Source organism: Drosophila subpulchrella, chromosome X, assembly GCF_014743375.2.
Source record: "Drosophila subpulchrella strain 33 F10 #4 breed RU33 chromosome X, RU_Dsub_v1.1 Primary Assembly, whole genome shotgun sequence".
NCBI lineage: Eukaryota > Metazoa > Arthropoda > Insecta > Diptera > Drosophilidae > Drosophila > Drosophila subpulchrella.
Genome location: NC_050613.1, coordinates 18,119,558 through 18,140,616, shown reverse-complemented (window position 1 = coordinate 18,140,616; position 21,059 = coordinate 18,119,558). Strand labels below are relative to the sequence as shown.

The following is a 21,059-nucleotide window of genomic DNA, read 5'->3' as shown; positions in this document are numbered from 1 at the left end:
ATGGTAAGTTTCGGTTCTAGGGGGAATCACCTCCACCTCCACGCCTCTTTCCCTCTTATCCCTATCTACTTTTCATGACCTGCTTGCAGAAGTTTTACGTCATCGCTTTGGCCTTTGTCGGCATCGCCGCCGCTGACGTCAGTCACCTTAAGATGGGCCTATCCGCCGATGGAGGCTATGGACTCTCCACCTCTTCATCTTCATCCTTCTCGTATTCATCTTCCTCGGAGGTAGCGCCAGGTGGTGATTCCAGCTCTTACCAACCCGCTGAATACACTCACGAGCATTTGAAGTCGGCTGAGGTCAGCCCTGGAGGTGATGCTAGTTCCTACCAACCCGCTGAATATACTCACGCCCATCTCAAGGCTGCTGAGGTTGTTCCTGGTGGCGAATCGAGCTCTTACCAACCCGCTGAATACACTCCCGAGCACTTGAAGGCTGCTGAAGTGGTCCATGGTAGCGATGCTAGCTCCTACCAAACTGCTGAATACACGCCTGCTTATCTTAAGCAGTCCTCATCCTCCGCTGTAGCAGGTGAGGTGGTCCCTGGTAGCGAATCGAGCTCCTACCAACCCGCTGAATACACACCCGAGCATTTGAAGTCTACTGATGTGGTTCCTGGTGCCGATTCGAGCTCTTACCAACCCGCTGAATACACTTCCGAGCACTTGAAGTCTGCTGAAGTGGTTCCTAGTGGAGACGTTAGCTCCTACCAATCCGCTGAATACACTTCCGAGCACTTGAAATCTGGTAAATTTGCTTCTGGTGACGATGCTAGCTCCTACCAACCCGCTGAATACGCTTCCGAGCACTTAAAAGCCGCTGAGGTTGCTCCTGGCAGCGATTCGGGCGCCTACCAACCCGCTGAATATACTTCCGCCCATCTCAAGGCTGCTGAGGTTGTTCCTGGTGGCGATTCGAGCTCCTACCAACCCGCTGAATACACACCTACCTTTCTTAAGCAGTCTTCCCCCGCTTCTGTTGCCGCTGAGGTTGTTCCTGGTGGCGATGCCAGCTCCTACCAGCCCGCTGAATACACACCCTTTCATCTTAAGGCATCCGTTCCAGCAGCGGTTGAAGTTGATACTTATGCACCAGAGCCCGCTGCTATTGGAGCTGATACCTACACCCCGGCTGACCAAGATGCTCACTACAAGTATGTCCAGGAGCAGCAGCAGGAGCAGGAGCAAGAGGCTGTTGTTCCCGGGGGAGATTCTAGCTCTTACCAGCCCGCTGAATACACTCCTGCCTATCTTAAGCAGACCTCTTCTGCCGCCGTTGTTGCAGAGGTTGCTCCTGGTAGCGATTCGAGCTTCTACCAGCCCGCTGAATACCTTAAGCAGTCCTCTTCAGCCGCTGTTGTTGCTGAGGCTGCTCCTGGAGGCGTTGCTACCTCCTACCAACCCGCTGAATACACTCCCGTTCATCTCAAGGCTTCCGTTCCAGCAGCAATTGGAGCTGATACTTATGTACCAGTACCCGCTGCTATTGGCACTGATACCTACACCCCGGAGAAGTTTATCCCCCAGGCTGATCAGGAAGTCCACTACAAGTACGTCCAGGAGCAGCATGAGCAGGAGCAGGAGCAGGAGGCGGTTGTTCCCGGTGAAGATTCTAGCTCTTACCAGCCCGCTGAATACACGCCTGCTTACCTGAAGCAGTCCGTTGTTGCTTCCGCTGTTTCTGGAGCTTCGGTCCAGAGCGGTTACGTTCAGAACCAGGTCTCGTCCGTCGTCCACGGATCGGATGTCAGTAGCTATCAGCCTGCCCATTTGATCGCCGCCTATGTCAAGGGACAGGCACCAGCCGCCATTGGAGGCAACACCATCACACCTGCTCATCTGTACGAGGAGCCCGCCTCGAATGGCATCGAGGAGTTCAATCCCGAGACCCACGAGCCCGAGGCCATTGGTGCCGACACCATCACTCCTGCCCATCTGCAGGCCACCTACTCGAAGGCCGGCCAGGAGACCCAGTACGCCTCCAACGGAGGTTATGTTTACTAAGTTTAAGTACTAAGAGCCCCAGAGTCTATTATAATTATCTTTAAATACATATATTTTTTTTAACAAGGTAACTACTTTTATGTAAATTATTCTGGGGGTTACACCTTATGATTTAGACCTATAACTCTTTAGACAGGTTTACTAATTACCGGAATTATAGGGCTTTCATTTAAGGAACTGATACCCTTATTCACTTGGCAAGGTATCCTCAGCCACATTGATGATATTAAGTTTCCTTATAACTGTTTCGAAATACCTGTTTTGGGATCATCATTTACCGATTGTAGTTCTCGGAATGGTCATCACTTCAGTTTCCCCAACTGCAGTCCATTAACTCTTAAGCTTACCTCAACTTGTCGTCATGCTTGGCGTTGGCTGCCAGTTCAGTTTTGATTAACGTCTACACTGAAAGATTAATTCAGCATATAAAGGTAATTCAGCATGGGAAATCTATGTATATAAAAATGGATTTTTAACACCATAGAAAGGAATAAATTTCCGATAGTAAGCTTAGAGATATGATCTGTAAGCTATTTATGCTGTGTAGCTACAAAGTTGTTAATGGATTGGCTTAGGAATGATTTATTTAGTGAGTATAAATTTACCGCTTGAAGGTGTTGATATCAAAATCCAGAATTTATTGTTAAATAATGGGGATTGATTTTTGTCGGTGCACGTGCCTTAATGATCACTGCATTTCAAGTTCAGGGGCAACTTGCGGACGCAAGATGTGGCAGCGAGTAAAAGTTGTTGCTTATTATGTAAAGCCGGCTCGGGAACTCGTAACTCTCCGTGGGCTCTGTTCTCAAGGCCGTCTTCTGCCGGCTTCTCAGATGGGCTTACCTACATACTTACGCATGGGTTTATGGCTTTTTAGAAAGTGCGAGTGTGGATCTGTTTCCGAAAGCACGACATTCTGGGGGCCATCAATCCAGACGAGTGTCTGCGGCGAGGCCAGATCTGGAAATGGATCTCTTTCTGGGGATCGGCCCATTTCTGTGGTTAACCACCGAAATGTGGCTAAAACGAGAAATGGTTGCGTGGCCTATAATGTGTTAAATTGAATGTTAATTAGCGGGACCGCTTAGTCTTTTTTAGTTTTGTCGCCACACCCCCGAAAGCCCCCCGCTAATAAGCTCGATTGAAGACCCCACGAAAGGTGTCCCAAAGTAGTTCACCCGCCGAAACCCGTTGCGTCGATGGAAAAATAGAGTATTGTAAATGAGCCAAACCCGTTTTGCGTGTGCGATTTCGTTCGGTTTTATGTTAAATTTAAGTTTTTATGTGATTTTCCGTTTGGTAGTTTTGCTTTAAATATTTTAAACCACCGCCCAGATTAGGGTTGCCATTTTAGCCATTTTATTGCCAAATGCCATAAAGCAATGCGGGTGGAGGGAGTGACTAATAGTAATTAATTATTGCTTGCTACAAACAAAGTGCTGATTATTATAACTAGCTATTTTGCCACATGCATATTTAAAATGTTGCCAAATTTGTGTGATTTTTAAGTAGGGTCGAAAGGTCAAAGGGGCGTATACATAATTTACTTTGCAAAATTTTTACCAATGTTTTTTATATTTTTGTTTTTTAATAATAATAATACATACAACCTTACATATTTTTCACATATATAATATTTACCTAAACCAAAATTTAAATTTAAATTTAATAATGTAAAAACTTTTTTTTTTTTAAGTAGGTTGGTTATTTTCATTATTTCATATAATTTTTTAAATGGATTGTTTGCACAGTATATTATACATTATATTGCTAGCAATGGTATCACCTACATTTTTTATCGTTTCATTTATGTTACATTTATTTAAAACTATTTTCTAACCTTAGAGAATTTAAAAATTTGTTATGAAACATATTTAAATTGTCTCTGAGCCTCAGGCAGCTCTGCCTGCTGTTTGCTTGAATTAATGGTGCCTACTTCTGCGACCGCTTCATCTTGGTCCGCTGGTGGCTTCAACCCCCTCCTCCTCCCCATTACCAACCCCATCTTCCTCTTCCTCGGCGGCTGCGACTGCAGCTTGGCCCGCTACGAACCGGGGCTTTTCTTCGGACCGGCCGGCCGCTATAAATTGAAAGCCCGCTCTAGGGACCGGCATCAGTCGCAGCCTCTAGCTCATCCAGCACAGTCGCATCCAAAACCACAAGCCAAAATCAAAATGGTCAGTGAAGGATTACAAGTTGTATTGCTAATACAAGAAAAAAACATTTATAAACAAAAAAAAAAATTTTTTTTTTATTTTTTTAAATATCTTGTGATTTGTAATGTGTTAATGTGAAAAGTGTTATCCTACTTGCAGAAATTCCTCATTGCCTTCGCCCTGTTCGCCTGCGTGGCCGCCGACGTGAGCCACCTGAGCAACGAGTACCTGCCGCCCCTCCAGAACTCGTACGCCGCCCCCTCGGTGAGCTACTCCGCCCCTGCTGTCCAGCAGTCGTACTCCGCCCCTGCCATCCAGCAGTCGTACTCCGCCCCCAGCAGCGAGTACCTGCCCCCCGTGCAGAGCTACTCCGCTCCTGCTGTCCAGAGGACCTACGCTGCCCCCTCGGTCAGCTATTCCGCTCCTGCCGTCCAGAGGACCTACTCCGCACCCTCGGTCAGCTATTCCGCTCCTGCTCCCTCCGTCAGCTACTCGGCCCCCTCTGTGAGCTACTCCGCCCCTGCCCCATCGGTTAGCTACTCGGCCCCCTCGGTCAGCTATTCCGCTCCTGCTGTCCAGCAGTCGTATGTCGCTCCCGCCGTCAGCTACTCCGCCCCTGCCGTCCAGCAGACCTACTCGGCCCCCTCGGTCAGCTACTCCGCCCCTGCTGTCCAGCAGTCGTACGCCGCCCCTGCCGTCAGCTATGCCGCCCCCTCGGTGAGCTACTCCGCCCCCTCCGTGGATGTGGGCACCCAGTACGCCTCCAACGGCGGCTACGTCTACAGGAAGTAAGGGACTCGAGATCAGAGGCCTGCAACTGAATTCGAAACAGTGTAAATACCAACATACTGCCCCCCACTCACCATCAATTTTTTTTTGTATTGTAAACTCTGTTAACAATGAAAATTAAAAAAAAAACACAATAATCCAAAGAAATATGGTTTTTAAATGGGGTTCAGGATTGAAAAGGAGGGCGACTACCACCAAACAAATACTAACCAAATAAAGATATTATATTACCTAATCAAACTATTTCACAGAATCAAAACCCTCTACAGAAATTGAAAAAATATATGTGGGAAAGAGATCCTAAGGTTGGGATGGTATGTAAGTTGGGACAGAAAGTGTTCTTAAAAACTACAAACCTCTCCCCTATGTATAGAATATAATAGAAATAAACAAAAATGTTTCATATTTTTATATACAAATATACAAAAATATTGATACTATTCATATCAACTTTATGCATATTATTCATATCAAACGAGGGATTGCTGATCCGCTACCAGGTAAAACTTCAGTTCTTAGCTTTAAAATTGTGGACGCTACAGACTTATAATATTTGTGGACTCTTGAGTGTGTCAAATCTTAACTTCTTAGTTCTTATAGTTTCCAAAATCTCAGCGTTTAACTAGCATGTCTTCATCGAATAGACTACAATTCCTGACCAAAAATATATATAATATACCTACTTGTATATACTTTATATGGCTTTCTTTTAACTGTTAAATACTTTTTAATAAATTCAGTACACCCTTATACTATGCGATTAACGGGTATAAAAATGCTTGATATCACACATATTGAATTGATAATAATTAATATAGATTTGACATTTTGATTGACACATAACACTGAAATACCTGTTTCGATCGATATTTTTGGTATTTTCTAATGTCAGGATTCGGCAGGGTCATTTTAGTTATATTTCAGAACGGGTAACAGTTGCCCCAACGACTTGAAAATTTTCAAATCTTTCCTTTTTATGTATCCTTTATCAGAAAATAAATTTTTCCATATCGGGCGACTGTAACCTATAGGTTGAATAAAAACAATGTGATCACATATTCCTATGGGTGGATGTTTTAAAGACATTAGCCAATATTATGTTAAGTATTTTGTATATAAAGTATTTTAGTATCATTTGTGTAATACATTTTGCAAGGGTAAAACTTTGACTTGCCGAATGTTTCGCTTTGATTTTATTTTGCTTGCCAATGTAATTTAAATACACAACTGGATCTTTCGACAATGCCTAAAAAATAAAAGGAAATACTTAGGTAAATGCAAATATCGAAATTAAAATCTGCATAAGTCTATAAATGTAAGGAACTTCCTACTTAGTCACATCAAACCAGAAACATTAAATCATTGCTTAGAATAGCTAAGTTCTTTGGCTAACTTAAACAAAAACCAGTAAAACAAGAACATATACTTTCGAGCCGCATCAATGACTAATGTATAATGTATCAATATTTGATTGTTCTATAAGTTGTGTTCTATGATGCATTCAGCTTGTTCATCTTATTCAATTCAGCGAATTCAGGTTGTAGACACGCACTAACAACACTGACATTTTTTAGTTATTGAGCTAAGAAATGTAACGTAAAGCTTTGGCTGTGCTTTTTATAAACACCTTAGAGCTTTGATTAAACTTGGAAGTTGTTACTAACTTTTTGAAGCTTTACTGTTAATTTTAAGTCTTTAAATTAAATAAAGCTTATAATTTGATAGTTTATTTTAAAAGCTTTTCAATCAATAAGAATTTTTCAACACTTGAACGCTTATAACTATATCAAAGGCCATGTATAAGGCACAATTGCCAGTAAATATATTAAAGATTTTAAATAATATATGATGAAGACAATTGTTAAGCCTTTTTCGTAAGAAGTTTGGTATCTAGGAATAAATATGTTTTCGGTGCTTTTCTTGTACTTAATGAACACTGTTTTTGGCTGTAACGATGTCATCTATTTTCGTCTATTTTCCTATTTGTTTTTAAGTAGGTTCATGGGTTCATCATTCATCAAATGTAACCTGTAAACAATATTTCCTCGATTTCTTTCGCACCTATGCTAAATTTAGCATTTGATATCGGTGTTACTTTATGTAAAACTAATTTATTTTTATAGTTCAGTTTTGGCAGTTCCCCTCGCACCTTCGATCTACAGATCCGCGACTATTTATGGAACCTTTGTGATGATGCAAGGCAATTTCCGTTCGCCGAATGGGAAAGTGAAATGAGCCCGGTCGCGATTTATATAATATGCTGATATGATGTCTTATAAGTGCCGTCTTCGAGGCCCGTGGCCACATAGTTTCCGTCGCCGTGGAAGCTCCCAGAGATAAAGCCGGACCTCGAGATGATGCAGCCAGGGGCCGTTCTACTGTTCATACTTCTCCCCCTCATAAGCGGGGATGTGAGTCACCTGTCCAAGGATTACATACCGCCCAGGGCGGAACAAGATGCACCATCCACACGGTCCGATGATGATGGTCAGGAGATCCAAAAGGATCCATCTGGATTCTATCCATCGAATGGGTTGCCCCTGCCGCCAGGTTACGCCATTCCCACAGGCAGTAATGTTCCACCACCGCCTGTCCAGCCGCCAAACTTCCCCCTGCCCATCTACCCACCGTTCTTTGGGTTCGGTGGAGGTCCTGGCGAACAGGGAGTGGGTCCAGGAATCGGTCCAGTGCCCTCGGCCTATCCCAATGGAGGAACCTTCCCGGTGGGTCCACCGAATGCGGCCTACCAATTGCCTCCGGGTGCAGCTTATCCCAACGGTGGAGCCTCATTTGGACCTCAGGGACCAGGTTTTCCTCCACAAGGAGCTGGTTTTCCTCCACAGGGAACCGGTTTTGCCCCACAGGGAGGAGGTTTCCAGCCGCAGGGAGGTTTTCCCCCACAAGGACCACCCTTCTCACCACAGCCAGGACCTTTTGGACCTCAGGGACCTCCCTTCGGAAATGCTTTCCCTGGAGCTGGCTTTCCACCACCGCAGGGAGGATCATTCCCACCACAAGGAGGACCCTTCCCACCGCCAGGAACTCCATACCCACCTGAATTCCTGACCAACCAGGGACTTCCCTCGCCCAATCCCCAAGGTCCCTTCCAGGGACTCTATCCCAATGGGTTTAATGTACCCGTGGGCTTCGGCGGACCTGTGCCCGGTCAGAATCCATATCAGCAGTTTGGCCCCGGATTCGGAGGACCCGCTCCGCCGGGCTACTCCGATGAGGCGGCAAAGGAGCAGTCCAAGGAGGGCGAAAGGAAAGTAGTGGCGCCTCCGCTGGCAGATGATCCCAAAAGCGGGGCGGACACCGTCTATGCAACAAATGGCGGCTATGTCTACCAGAGGGCCAAGTAACCCCTGGGTTTTATAGCCTCCCATTTGAGGGATATAGTAGTGCATCACCCATGTTCATTATAAATTATCATCCATTTTTTGTTTCGTATTTTTCCGTTTGCGTTTTTATTTATTTATTTGCTTTGGGGCCATAAACCCGCGGACAGTCAAAACGTTTGTCTTTATGCTAATCGAAATCGAAGTCGATGTCTTCGCCAAACTGACTGATATCCATAAACGAGACAATCTATCGTCGTGATTGATACAAATAAACATATGTTTTATGCAAACCCCAAGTGGCCACAAATCTGTTCCATAAATTATGTTGTCTTGAAAAGTCGGGACAAGGCGATAAAAGCCTGAGTAAAAAAAAAACTTGATTAGTGGGTTGGCTGTGAATCAAAAGCCTAGTCCTAGGGTAATTACACACACTTTATTTATGACCTTTTGGCTGCATCCCTAAAAGTTTATTGAACTTTTGACGTTTGACGTCCATATTGGGAAAGAACTAAGTAAAGATCAATGATATAAAATCATATGTCTGTCAATCAATCAATTTTATAAATTTATAGAGATATAAGGGAATGTAAAAAGATACCCACCATATTATTAATACCGGCTAAAATGGTTCTATAAAAAAAATTTGATTATATACCTGACCAAATATACTAGCTTTAGCTTAAATTTAAGATGTTTCCAGAAAAAATGTTGGATAATATGACTGTCAAAATTTATAAACTCATAGTTTTTGTCAATAACAGAAAAGATACAAAAGGTTTATTTAATATGTTTTAATATTTTTAATCTTTCAACATATAACATCTTATAAGCAAATCAAAATAGGTGTATCTTGCTAAAATCTTGTAACCTTTTTGTTATGCCAAATAAACACCCAGTTTCATAATCAATTAATTATCTGGCTTTCAACAAAAATGAGTTCTATTCTCAGAGGTTTATTACAAATTGACGTCATAGAAGAGCGTAGAAAAGAAGTAGAAAATAAAGCTGACCTCTAAAGGGGCGAACATAATCGATTTAAGTTAATAATATTTTATGTTATGTCTGCAAAATTCAAAGAATCGCCTGAGTTATACTTATATTCTCGGTTGTTTGTTTGGCCAAACTAGTTTCTGACGTCAAAGAGTTTCCCTTGAGAACATTTATGATAATTAATTCCTTTTCTAGCTTGGGATTTAAATAGGGGATCTTTCCATCGCTATAATCGAGACCTATTCAATTCCCATGTTTGGGCATTGATTTCAATAGATATTCAAAGTCCTAACAAAAAAACGATTTAGGCTTGAAACGACTCGAATTGATTTCTATTCATCTTTTTTTTTATATCTTCACTGAATTATTTATATTTGGCATTTGGTGGTGTTGTTGCTTGGGATTCGGTAAACACATTTAAAAGCTTTTATGCCATGTTTTTATGGGTTTGGAAGACTCTGCAAAAAGAAGAAAATAACTATTGCTCTTTTGTCCGGAACGAAGGTGGGAGATCTTTTGTCAGCTCTTTAGACATGGTATATCATCTTACATCAGTTGGGGATTTACATATGTGACCAAAGTAGTACTTATTTTTAATGATTATAATCCTGTTTTTAGTATTTATTGTTTTGGTATTTATTGTTATTATCCCTTTTTTAATAAGATCTCTATTAAAAGTAAAAATATTGTATATATATATGTTATTATTATTTTATTAGATCAAATATCAGATGTTGTTCGAACTGCTTAGGCAAATAATAAATTTAAAAAATGCTTTCCTTTGGTATTTTAATAAAGATAAATGTGGATCTGTGATTTAAAATTCCGTAAAGCGTTTTGCTGCTTTTAAACGTAAACCATTGTGGGTTTTATGCAAATCTAGCTCGGTTTTCGGCATATCCATTTGGCATTTTGTTGCAATTTTCGCCGGACCCCGCTTGAATATTCATCGCCGACGTGAGCTATGTTTTCGGATATAGAGGTTGTTCGCACAGCAATTAGTCATAATTAAGCCACACTGTGCCCGCGGTTGTCAGGGGCCCTCAACTAGACATTTTCTTTTGTGGACCTTGTTTTCAATTTGTCACTTTTGTGGGCCTTTTGTGAGGCGCGTGCGTTCAGGTGCAGAAGTTCGCATTTAAATTCGGCCTCCGAAGATCCGTATTAACTGGCATTATTATTAGATTGTATTATCTACGAATGCCTCGAATGTAAGCCCTTAACATGCTTATCATAATCTGCGACACACGCCTACGAGATGCATATAAAATCAAATATCCATATCCATATCCAAATCGAACAATCGGTGGCCCCTGATTACCAATAACTTATGGCCCATTGAAAACGTCCGAAGGTTGGACACATATCTGCCACCGAGTGAGATCGAGTGAGTTGGGAAATCGGCCTAACCGATTAGCATCTTCTCATAAATTTCAACCCGAGGGCTAAGACAATGGTCGAAAGTGTTGGTGTGTGAAAAATTTTAGGTGCTTTTTGGGAGAATGTGGCTTCTGGTTAGCCAACCCCTTCCAATAAATTAAATTTCTTTACTTTGTTAGACCTATGCTAAATAGACTAAAAATTAACCATACCCAAATTCATATGTTCACCTACAAAATATTAATAATTGTATTTAAAATGGTTTTATTTTCTGTGCGCACCCTAAGGTCTCTGGTAAATTTTAAAATATTATTTTATAGTATTTCCAGCACTGTATATTTTTCTCAATAAAAATTATGCTAAACCAATATTATCTTTATTCAAAGGGACTGACATACTTATTTAAATTTCTTTATCTTTACTAAAGATCAATGAGTTTCTTGTTTTATTTTTATTTACAGGCATGTTAGATAACCATGGGCATATTTTAAATATTTTTGAGCACTAGAAAATATTGGTATTTTTTTCGTGATTTTTTTTTTAAACTCAAGCAATGCATCTTATATCACCTGCTGAAGATAAAGTCAATGCACTCAAGTTGAAGTGCCTAAGGTGTCAATTGGACAGTTGGACACAATTCAAGCAAACTCGCGATTGATAAATATTTGAACAATTTTCGCATACACATTTGATTTTTCAAACTTTGTTTTTGACTTGCATGCACTGAAAGAAATAAGCTAAGCATAAATATTTATATAAAATCCACATACATGTACCTACTTAAAATAATATATTTAAGCAGAATGCACTTAAGATCATGTTTAGTCTAGCCTTTATAGAATAGATTTAATTTACAAAGCCAACATTTTATTCATTTTTATATTAAATTATGTTTATATTGCCAAAACATTTTAAAATAAATCAAAAAATAAGTATATATGTTTGATTCAGACTAGTGCATCTTTTAATGGACTTTCAATTTTAAGTTTATATCATTTCTCTAAGCATATTTATATTGTATCCATGCGGATTTTCCAGGCTGAAACTATACAAAAATTGGAGTCCTCAGAAAAATTAAAAATACACATTAAAATTTAGTGTGTAACCGTCCTCAGCCCATTTGGGCTGTTTGTTATCAAACTGAGTCTTTGAGTCGTGCTTTTGGCCATTTAATAATCCGCACCAAAATGAGATGTGTTTTGCATGATTTCATTGTTGGCCATCTGCATTAGCATTCCCCCCCGCTCCGTGGCGTTTTGGCCATCTGGCATTTGGTATCGCACCAATTAAGGGGAGAGCTGCCAACTGCCAACTGGCAACTATAAATGCAGACGGGGTCTCCAAGATGGTCATCAGTTAATCGGTTACGTTCGCTCGGTGCACCTCTAGTCCCCTCTGTGTGTTTTTTCAGTGACCCCAGTGAAGATGGTAAGTGGCCATCTCATTACACTTTTTTTTTCAAGTGCTTACCCAAGTGATATGTGATGATATGATTTCTTTCTCCCGCCCCAGAAACCCTTTGCCTTCATCGTTCTGGCTGCCCTCAGCTTGGCCGTGGTCGATGGACGTCCCGGTGCCAATGGCTATCTGCCACCTCTGCCCCTCAAGGAGGTGTCCGCTGCGCCCAGCTTCCAGCAGGTGGTGCAGCCACAGATTCAGCATCAGATCCAGCAACAGATCCAGTCGCAGGTCCATGTTCAGCCGCAAATTCAGGCCCATGTGGAGTCCATCAAGGCCTCTATCCCACTGGCCAGCTTCACCATCCACTCCGGCGGACAGCAGCATTACCAGAGTGCTCCGGCTCCGGTTCCGGTTTCGATCCCTGCCCCTGCTCCTTCTCCGGTTTCAATCCCTGCCCCTGTTCCTGCTCCCTTGGAGATCCCACAGCCAGCTCCACAGGTGATCTACGAGCCACCCAAGCCCATTGTGGCCACCCAGACGGCGGTGAGGAACGCCTATCTGCCACCCACTCCCATCCAGCAGTTTGTGCCCGCTCCGGAGCCAGTGGTTGAGACTGTTGCACCACAGCAGGAGGCAATCACTAACACTTATTCGGCACCTGCTCCTGCTCCTCCACCAGTTCCCATTGCAGTGCCAGTTCCTGCTATCCATGAACAGCATCAGGTGGTGCACCAGACTTACTCCGTTCCGGCTCCTGCTCCAGTGGTTCAACAAACATACTCTGCTGCGGCCCCTACCCCAGTGGTTCAGGAACAACACTACAGTGCTCCAGCTCCAGTGGTTCAGGAACAGTTCTACAGTGCTCCGGCTCCTGCGGTTCAGCAGTCTTACTACGCTCCAGTGGCTCAGCAGACTTACACCGCTCCCTCTCCAGTGGTTCAGGAACAGTCTTACTCTGCTCCCGCTCCTGTTGCTCAGCAGACCTACTCCTATCCAGCTCCAGTGGTTCAGCAGGCTCCTGTCATTCAGCAAGCCCCAGTGGTTCAGGAAGTGGTTCAACAGGCTCCAGTGGTTCAACAGACTTACAGCGCCCCGGCTCCAGTGGTACAGGAAGTGGTTCATCAGGCGCCAGTGGTTCAACAGACCTACAGTGCTCCTGCTCCTGTGGCCCAGGAAGTGGTTCAGCAGGCACCAGTCGTTCAACAGACCTACAGCGCTCCTGCTCCAGTGGTACAGGAAGTGGTTCAGCATGCTCCAGTGGTTCAACAGACCTACAGCGCTCCTGCCCCTGTGGTTCACCATGCTCCAGTGGTTCAACAGACCTACAGCGCTCCTGCTCCAGTGGTACAGGAAGTGGTTCACCAGGCTCCAGTGGTTCAACAGACCTACAGTGCTCCTGCTCCTGTGGCCCAGGAAGTGGTTCATCAGGCGCCAGTGGCTCAGCAGACCTACTCCTATCCAGCTCCAGTGGTTCAGCAGGCTCCTGTCATTCAGCAAGCCCCAGTGGTTCAGGAAGTGGTTCAGCAGGCTCCAGTGGTTCAACAGACCTACAGTGCTCCTGCTCCTGTGGTTCAGCAGACTTACGCTGCTCCCACTCCAGTGGTTCAGCAGGCCATTCAGCAAGCCCCTGTGATTCAGCAGGCTCCTGTGGTCCAGGAAGTGGTTCATCAGGCGCCAGTGGCTCAGCAAACTTACTCCGCTCCTGCTCCCGTTTCGATCCCTGAACCGGTTCAGCAGATTGTGCAGCAGCAGCAATACAATGGCTACTCCTACCAGGCTCCTCAGCCCGTGTCCATTCCTGCTCCAGCTCCGGTTCAGCTGTCTCTTCCTGCTCCTCCTCCCACTCCAGTGCAGCTGCAGCAATCCTTTGTGCCAGCACCACCCGCCCCCCTTCCCGTCCAGCAGCCATCCCAACCCATTGTACAGTACAACCCACCGGCGGTGCAACAGCAGGTGACCTACACCCAGTCCGCTCCCGCTCCTGCTCCAGTTCCAGTTCCAGTTCCCATCGTTCAGAAGACTGAGATCGTGTCCGCTCCAGTTCCAGTTCCAGCTCCCGTGGAGATCGGAACGACCTATGCCGCCAACGGGGGCTACCTGTACAAGTAGGATGCCCGTGAACGGACCCCAGCGGAGGTCCGAACTCGCATCGAGTTGTGGATCGAACGTTAATCGCTGATCGGTTCATCTGAACTTAGTGTTACGTAGCCAATTTCTAGCACATTTTTTTATCGTTATACAATTTTTGTTACGTTTTTGTTAATCAATAAACTGTTTTTGTTATATGAACAAAAAGATGTATGCCTTCATTTGAATATTTTATGGAGAAGGAAGTCGTGAAGCATTCGAATGGCAGTGGGTATAATAAATTTATCTCAGTTAGCTGACACATTTAGCAGGACTTTGGGATTGGGAAACTGGTTTCTAAATTAGGTTTCATATGTATTCCATTTAAAGTACCATTTAATAAACATAAATAGTAGAGAATGGAAAGACTTTAAAGTAAAATATTTTTAGTTGGATTATACGAAGTGCTATTTCATACCATGACAAATAAATCTCACATATCTATTACCAATCCTAAAAATTCCAGTACTTATCGTAAAACTCCATCTTCTAATGTGTGTCTTGAGTTATGGCAATTTCGCAAAACGGTAAGCAACCAAATTATAAATCACCCAAGGCGGTTTTTTGATATAATAAATTATAAAGAAGATACATTATCTTTTAATAGCTAAATTGAATTTCTAAGCTAATGATATTTATTGATGTTGCGGTGAAGTATAAATTAAGAGTGATTGTTAGGTTCAGTAGACTCCAGTGAGAGTTCAATAAAGATATTAATTAAAATGGGTGGGGATGGCCCATAAAACTGACTATCACTAGATATAATGTCCTGATCTTAAAAATATATGTATAACCAAGAAATGATTAGATTTTGCTCAATTTATTAGGAATTTTCTATATTATATATAAAATTATGATATAATTTTATATAAAAGATATGATATGATATAAGATTTTGTACTATACTTTTAAAAGATCTCAAGGATGTTAAAAACTTCGGGAGATTCCCAACAAGCGGACACTGCGATACCGTAAAGTTTCCCGACATGTAAGCCATTGTTTTCCAGGTAAAACCCCACTAATGATTAATGGACTTACTGTTCAGAACTCGGTCGGTATTGCTCTTCTTGGGGGCCTTTTGTCTGGACTGTAGCTTTGATGGATGAGCAAGTGACGGAACCGACTTATGAATGGAGTTCAATAACGAGTTTTGCCATTTCTCATGTATAGCATTTCTTCCACTTTATCAACATCATCTCCATCTCCGATTCGCGAACAAAATTGGAATCAGATTCATATTCGGAATGAGAAAGAAACATAATCAAAATAAGAATAGGAATCGAAATCAGAATCAGAATCAGCAGGGGAGTGAAACGGGGTAAAAGTAGGAATATTATGGGCGACTAATGAGCTCCGCGGACGAAATGCTTCATTATTATGGCTCTTTTATTTTCGATTGGCGGGTTTTTGGGGTATAGACGATATAGTTTGTGTGGCTTTGCGGTGTGCGTTTGTTCTGGTTTTCGTAGCGCCTTTTGACATTCGTGTATCAAGTTGGCCAGACATTTTTGGCGACTATAAATAAGTGGCTTGTTTGTGGAGAAGGTACTAGTGTTCTCACAACTTCGGTCCCAGCAACATGGTAAGCTCTAGCTTCCAGGGAGATCCTGTGCCAGGGTTATCTAAAAAAAATACTTCTAAATACATCGGATGAGATTGATATATCTTATATGACTATGTCATTATAATCTTATATCATTATCTTTTTTTTTTAGAAATTCTTCGCCATCCTTTCGCTTGCCCTTCTGGCTGTGGCCTCGGCCGATGTCAGCCACCTGGCCAACACCTACCTGCCTCCCCACTCGGCTGCTGCCTCCACCAGCTACGAGTCCTACCAGGCTGCTCCCGCCGAGGAGACCTACGAGGCTCCCGCCGCCGTCGCCGCCGCCTCCTCCACCTACGAGACCGAGTCCTACTCCGCCCCAGCTGCCTCCTACAACAGCGAGTCCTATGCCGCCCCAGCTGCCTCCTCTTACTCCGCTCCAGCTGCCTCCTACAACAGCGAGTCCTATGCCGCTCCAGCTGCCTCTTATAACAGCGAGTCCTATGCCGCTCCAGCTGCCGCCGCCACCGCTGAGACCGCCTCCTATGCCGCCGAGACCGCCGCCGAGGAGACCTACGAGGAGCCCGCCGCCAGCTACGTTGCCCCAGCTGTGGTGAAGAGCTACTCCGCTCCAGCTGTGTCCAGCTACACCCAGACCTACACCGCCCCCGCTGTGGTCAAGACCTACTCGGCTCCAGCTGTGTCCAGCTACTCTGCTCCCGCTGTGGTCAAGACCTATTCCGCTCCAGCTGTGTCCACCTACACCGCTCCTGCTGTTGTGAAGACCTACTCCGCCCCAGCTGTGTCCAGCTACACCCAGGCCTACACCGCTCCCGCCGTGGTCAAGACCTACTCCGCCCCGGCTGTGACCAAGACCTACACCGCTCCTGCCGTGGTCAAGACCTACACCGCTCCAGTGGTGACCAAGTCTTACTCCGCTCCAGTGGTGACCAAGTCCTACACCGCTCCCGTGGTGGCCAAGACCTACACTGCTCCCGCTGTTGTGAAGACCTACTCCGCTCCAGCTGTGTCCACCTACACCGCTCCCGTGGTGACTAAGACCTACACCGCTCCTGCCGTGGTCAAGACCTACTCCGCCCCAGCTGTGTCCACCTACACCGCTCCAGCTGTGGTCAAGACCTACTCCGCCCCGGCTGTGTCCAGCTACTCTGCTCCCGCTGTGGTCAGCAGCTACTCCTCCGGATCCTCGGGCACCGTCTACGGCTCCAACGGTGGATACGTCTACTAAAGACTGCATCCCAAAAAATAAACAAAACGAATCTAATCATACGATGAAACCTTTTTTTTTCTTACAATAAATCGAATGTAATGTGCTAAAACAAACAAAGAGGCTTTTATTTGGTTCTATAAAAAATTCTTGCATAATTTCTGAATATCACAAATTATTTATAACCCAAAACCTGGAACCTTGTGGTTGAATATTAAGTTTGTTTGGTTTTTTTTCTAATCAATATCAAGTTATGTTCTTAATTTAAAGCATTAGTCACAAAAGCAAGCTTGGAGTGTTTTTATAAGAGAGGGGATCTTAAGACTATACAATGTATGGTATTTCTATTTTTAACATTTATTAAATTATATATTTATAAGGTTTCGTTTTTTTAAAATTGTTTCCTACACAGAGAAAATTCCAACGTTCTCATCTAAGTTGAAAATGTTCTTAAAAATATAACGACATTTTTAAATTGAAAATTTTTTTATTAAGCTCGAATCAAGTTGAATTGACGGTGTTTGCATAGTATATCTCAACAAATAAACTATCAGTCCAGTCAGTAGTGTATACTTATTAAAAAGTTGTTTAATAAACTCAATCTAACTTTTCACTTCTCATTATTTCGTTTCAATACTCGGTTTTTAAGAACGAATGTTCTCAATTCAAGAACAATGTTCTTGGATATTTCTCTCTGTGTAGGCTCCTGACTAATCCTAGTATGTTCTGATAGAATCTTAACATTTTTGTGGTTTGGCCAGTTCTAAGATGTTAGTCATATTGGTTACTTACTTAATTTAGCATATACATACATAAATGAGATCCGGGAACGAACAAAAATATGTCTTATGTTCTTCAAAGACAACAACTTTTATTATGAATCGCAGATCTTATTTTGCTTTGGGCACCAATTTATTTTTAATTCAATAATAGCTTAGCTATCCTCAGGATTTTTTAATTTCTTCTTAAAAAATGTAAGACATTTAGATACATAAGTATTACAAATATTATTTGACAATTCCAAATTCCATCCATTTTTGCACTCGCACTTTACTAATAATTTGATAAAATTTAAAACCTGGTTTTAAAAAATCCTTTAAAAAACCACTATACTGTATATAGATAGTTGTTATGCATACAATTTGGGCAATCAAAATTTATAGCACAGCTTCCATCTGTCTCACAGTTAAATTTAAGTTTTAATGTGATTTTGTTGAGAAAAAGCGCATAACCATTAACCAAAAGCAGATTTCGCCTCCTTTAATTCCAATAAAAAGGTCATAAAATCGCAACATCGCAGCCAATTAAACAGTCAATGGTCCCGAAAACTTTTAAGTCATTTCGCCAAGTCTTTTGGCCAAGCAAACCCAAGAAAATGTGCTAGAAAAATGCTATACATATCGAAAACCATTGCGATAAAGACTCAAACGGAACAGATTAAGAAGCAATAAATACGTATATCGAGCAAAATGATAAATAAATACGTCTAGCAAACATTTATTTGCCATTAAAAGCAGAGCTTATTAATTATACGGATCCGAAGCCAAAATCGTGCAACTGGCAACGTGAATTTATGCCTGTCGTCGGGCGAGACCCACTCTATACTCTATACCCTATAGCCCATACGGATATATGTGAATATATATGCCCATGTGGCGAATTGTATGTCCGAATTTGCATTTTTTGTTTGCTTTTTTTTCCACTGCCTTGGCCGTTTCTCTTGTGAATGGACCAAAGTGGCGTGTGTGCATTATATACACCCCGATATTTGTGTGCCAATATATATAAGCATGCATATATTGAGTGCGAAATCGAAATCGGGTTAATGTCCAAAAACTTGTTATGCCCAAAGCGAGCAGGGAAAAAAAAGAAGATATTGCCAGCGGGCAAAACAATCGAAAGGCGATGAGCTCGCCAAGAATCCAGGCCATTATTCCTTGCCGAGTTCCATCCGAGAATCCCAGCTGAGGATATAAAAGAATGCCGCCAGGCGGTTCGGAAATGCATTACGTTTTAGGCCCTTGCAGGAATCGGAATTTAAAATCGCACTTTTGCTGTCATGTCCAGAAGTATTATCGTATTTACCCTGGCATTGCTGGTTTCTACTGGCGCCCAACCAGTGAGCCACAGGGAAATGGAATCTCTGACCACGATTACCACCAGGCGACCCAATCTCGTCATCGAGGAGATGGAACCCATGAGGTATCACTTCGTCACCGAGCATCGACCCACTTCACTGGGGCAGAACTACTATCTGAAACCGGGACAACTAGTGGGATCCGTGGATCTGGACTCGGACATCCTTCAGGTGCGACACGACCAGGATAATGGCAAGCCGGTATCCAGCAAGCACAACATCCTATTTGTGGCCTACGCTAAGGAACCTGTCGGAAAACCTGGCTCCGAAACCAATAATTATTAAAGAAATTATGGTATAATAATAAAACTTAAAAGATTACATTCACATTTTTAAAGACACTTTGAAAATTAAAATAAATCTGATGTTAGTACAGTTTGCAAAAGAACTTCTTCTATATTATGAACCTTGTTGCATTCATATACATACACAGAGAGAATTCTGATGTTCTAATCACTGAGTTCAGAATGTTCTTAACAAGAGAACGAAATATTTGAAGATGAAAATGTTTTTTAGTGCTTAGATCAAGATGAATTGGCGGAAGTGTATACTTAAAGAAAAGTTGTTAAGTTAACTCAATTTAACTTTTCTCTTCTCACCATTTCGTTCGAATATTTAGATAATTGATACCAAAATAAACTTACACGGTTTTTAAGAACGATTGTTCTCAAATCAAGAACAATGTACTTGAATATTTCTCTCAGTGTCGTTAAGCTTTACATAAGTTTCCGTTACAGAGCCACAAGAAGTAAGGTCTTATGGGGTTTTTAAGTGTTATTAATCACATTTTGATATCATAATAAACCTATATCATTGTCGTATGATACCCAAATATTTCATATTAATATATACACAACACGAATTCAAGAAAAAATGAACTTCATATATCAATTTCCTTGACCTTAGCACTCACTCTCAAAAAAAAACATATTATAGCAAGCATTCTTAAATATTTAACACCAAAAACCATATCACATATTTCTTTCCTGTCTCCGAATAGAATTCCGACAACCTGAACTTCATCAAACTAATTTCCAGACCAAAATGAACTCCAACAAGAAAGGAAGTTAGCTTCGGCAAGCCGAAGCTTATATACCCTTGCAGCTATAATTATTAAATTTAAAAACACAAAAAATGATATTCCCAATAGTATAAGATAATATGTCAAAAAACACCGAAGCTATAATTTGTTTCATATTATTTTCCTACCAATTTTCCGATCGTTCCTATGGCAGCTATATGATATAGTCATCCGATTTTGATAAAATTAAATTCGAAACTCAGAACTAATTAAAAAATGTTATTTCCAAGCGTAGGAGGTTATATGTTAAAAAACACCGAAGCTATAATTTGTTTCATATTATTTTCCTACCAATTTTTCGATCGTTCCTATGGAAGCTATATGACATAGTCGTCCGATTTTGCTAAAATTTAATTCAAAATTCAGAACTAATTAAAAAATGTTATTTCCAAGCGTTGGAGGTTATATGTTGAAAAACACCGAAGCTATAATTTTTTTCATATTATTTTTCCACAAATTTTCCGATCGTTCCTATGGCAGCTATATGATATAGTCGTCCGATTTCGATAAAATTTAATTCAAAATTCAAAATTATTTAAAAATTGTTATTTCAAAGCTTAGGAGTTTATATGCTAAAAAACACCAAAGATATAATTTTTTTTCATTTTTTTGTCCGATTATTCCTATGGGAGCTATAAGATATAGTTGTCCGATCCGGCTGGTTCCGACTTATATACTACCTGCAAAAGATATAAGACTTTTGGGAAAGTTTCAGCTCGATAGCTTTAAAACTGAGAGACTAGTTTGCGTAGAAACGGACGGACAGACGGACAGACGGACAGACGGACAGACGGACAGACGGACAGACGGACATGGCTAGATCGACTCGTCTAGTCATGCTGATCAAGAATATATATACTTTATGGGGTCGGAAATGTCC

At 42.1% G+C, this 21,059-nt stretch overlaps 6 protein-coding genes across 6 annotated transcripts; all 6 read left to right on the top strand.

Moving 5' to 3' along the window:
* Positions 1-2,006, top strand: LOC119557750 (paternally-expressed gene 3 protein). Its single transcript, XM_037870636.1, is given in 4 exon segments — positions 1-52; positions 55-446; positions 540-1,289; positions 1,371-2,006. Coding segments are annotated over 4 exon segments (1,830 nt in total).
* A 2,118-nt stretch (positions 2,007-4,124) lies between these two features.
* Positions 4,125-5,098, top strand: LOC119557752 (cuticle protein 16.5). The gene is made up of 2 exons (XM_037870639.1): positions 4,125-4,183; positions 4,322-5,098. Exons 1-2 carry the CDS (start codon positions 4,181-4,183, stop codon positions 4,952-4,954), a joined length of 636 nt encoding a protein of 211 aa, XP_037726567.1. The 5' UTR covers positions 4,125-4,180; the 3' UTR covers positions 4,955-5,098.
* A 2,189-nt stretch (positions 5,099-7,287) lies between these two features.
* Positions 7,288-8,313, top strand: LOC119557753 (basic proline-rich protein). Its single transcript, XM_037870640.1, has one exon. The coding sequence runs from the start codon at positions 7,306-7,308 to the stop codon at positions 8,311-8,313; it is 1,008 nt and encodes a 335-aa protein (XP_037726568.1). The 5' UTR covers positions 7,288-7,305.
* A 3,694-nt stretch (positions 8,314-12,007) lies between these two features.
* On the top strand, positions 12,008-14,275 carry LOC119555897 (extensin-3). The gene is made up of 4 exons (XM_037867563.1): positions 12,008-12,017; positions 12,074-12,090; positions 12,175-13,623; positions 13,705-14,275. Exons 1-4 carry the CDS (start codon positions 12,008-12,010, stop codon positions 14,170-14,172), a joined length of 1,944 nt encoding a protein of 647 aa, XP_037723491.1. The 3' UTR covers positions 14,173-14,275.
* Positions 14,276-15,752: 1,477 nt separating this feature from the next.
* Positions 15,753-16,989, top strand: LOC119557751 (cuticle protein). The gene is made up of 2 exons (XM_037870637.1): positions 15,753-15,772; positions 15,906-16,989. The coding sequence occupies exons 1-2, from the start codon at positions 15,770-15,772 to the stop codon at positions 16,980-16,982; spliced, it is 1,080 nt and encodes a 359-aa protein (XP_037726565.1). The 5' UTR covers positions 15,753-15,769; the 3' UTR covers positions 16,983-16,989.
* Positions 16,990-19,020: 2,031 nt separating this feature from the next.
* LOC119555896 lies at positions 19,021-19,383 on the top strand. The gene has a single exon (XM_037867562.1). It carries the CDS (start codon positions 19,021-19,023, stop codon positions 19,381-19,383), a length of 363 nt encoding a protein of 120 aa, XP_037723490.1.
* The last annotated feature ends 1,676 nt before the right edge of the window (positions 19,384-21,059 follow it).

Bases quoted from the DNA above. Each gene is read 5' to 3' on its own strand.
- LOC119557753 (XM_037870640.1), top strand. From the start codon at position 7,306: ATGATGCAGCCAGGGGCCGTTCTACTGTTCATACTTCTCCCCCTCATA.
- LOC119555896 (XM_037867562.1), top strand. From the start codon at position 19,021: ATGTCCAGAAGTATTATCGTATTTACCCTGGCATTGCTGGTTTCTACT.
- LOC119555897 (XM_037867563.1), top strand. The intron at 13,624-13,704 runs GCTCCTGTGGTT...GTGATTCAGCAG, and splicing joins AACAGACCTACAGTGCTCCT to GCTCCTGTGGTCCAGGAAGT.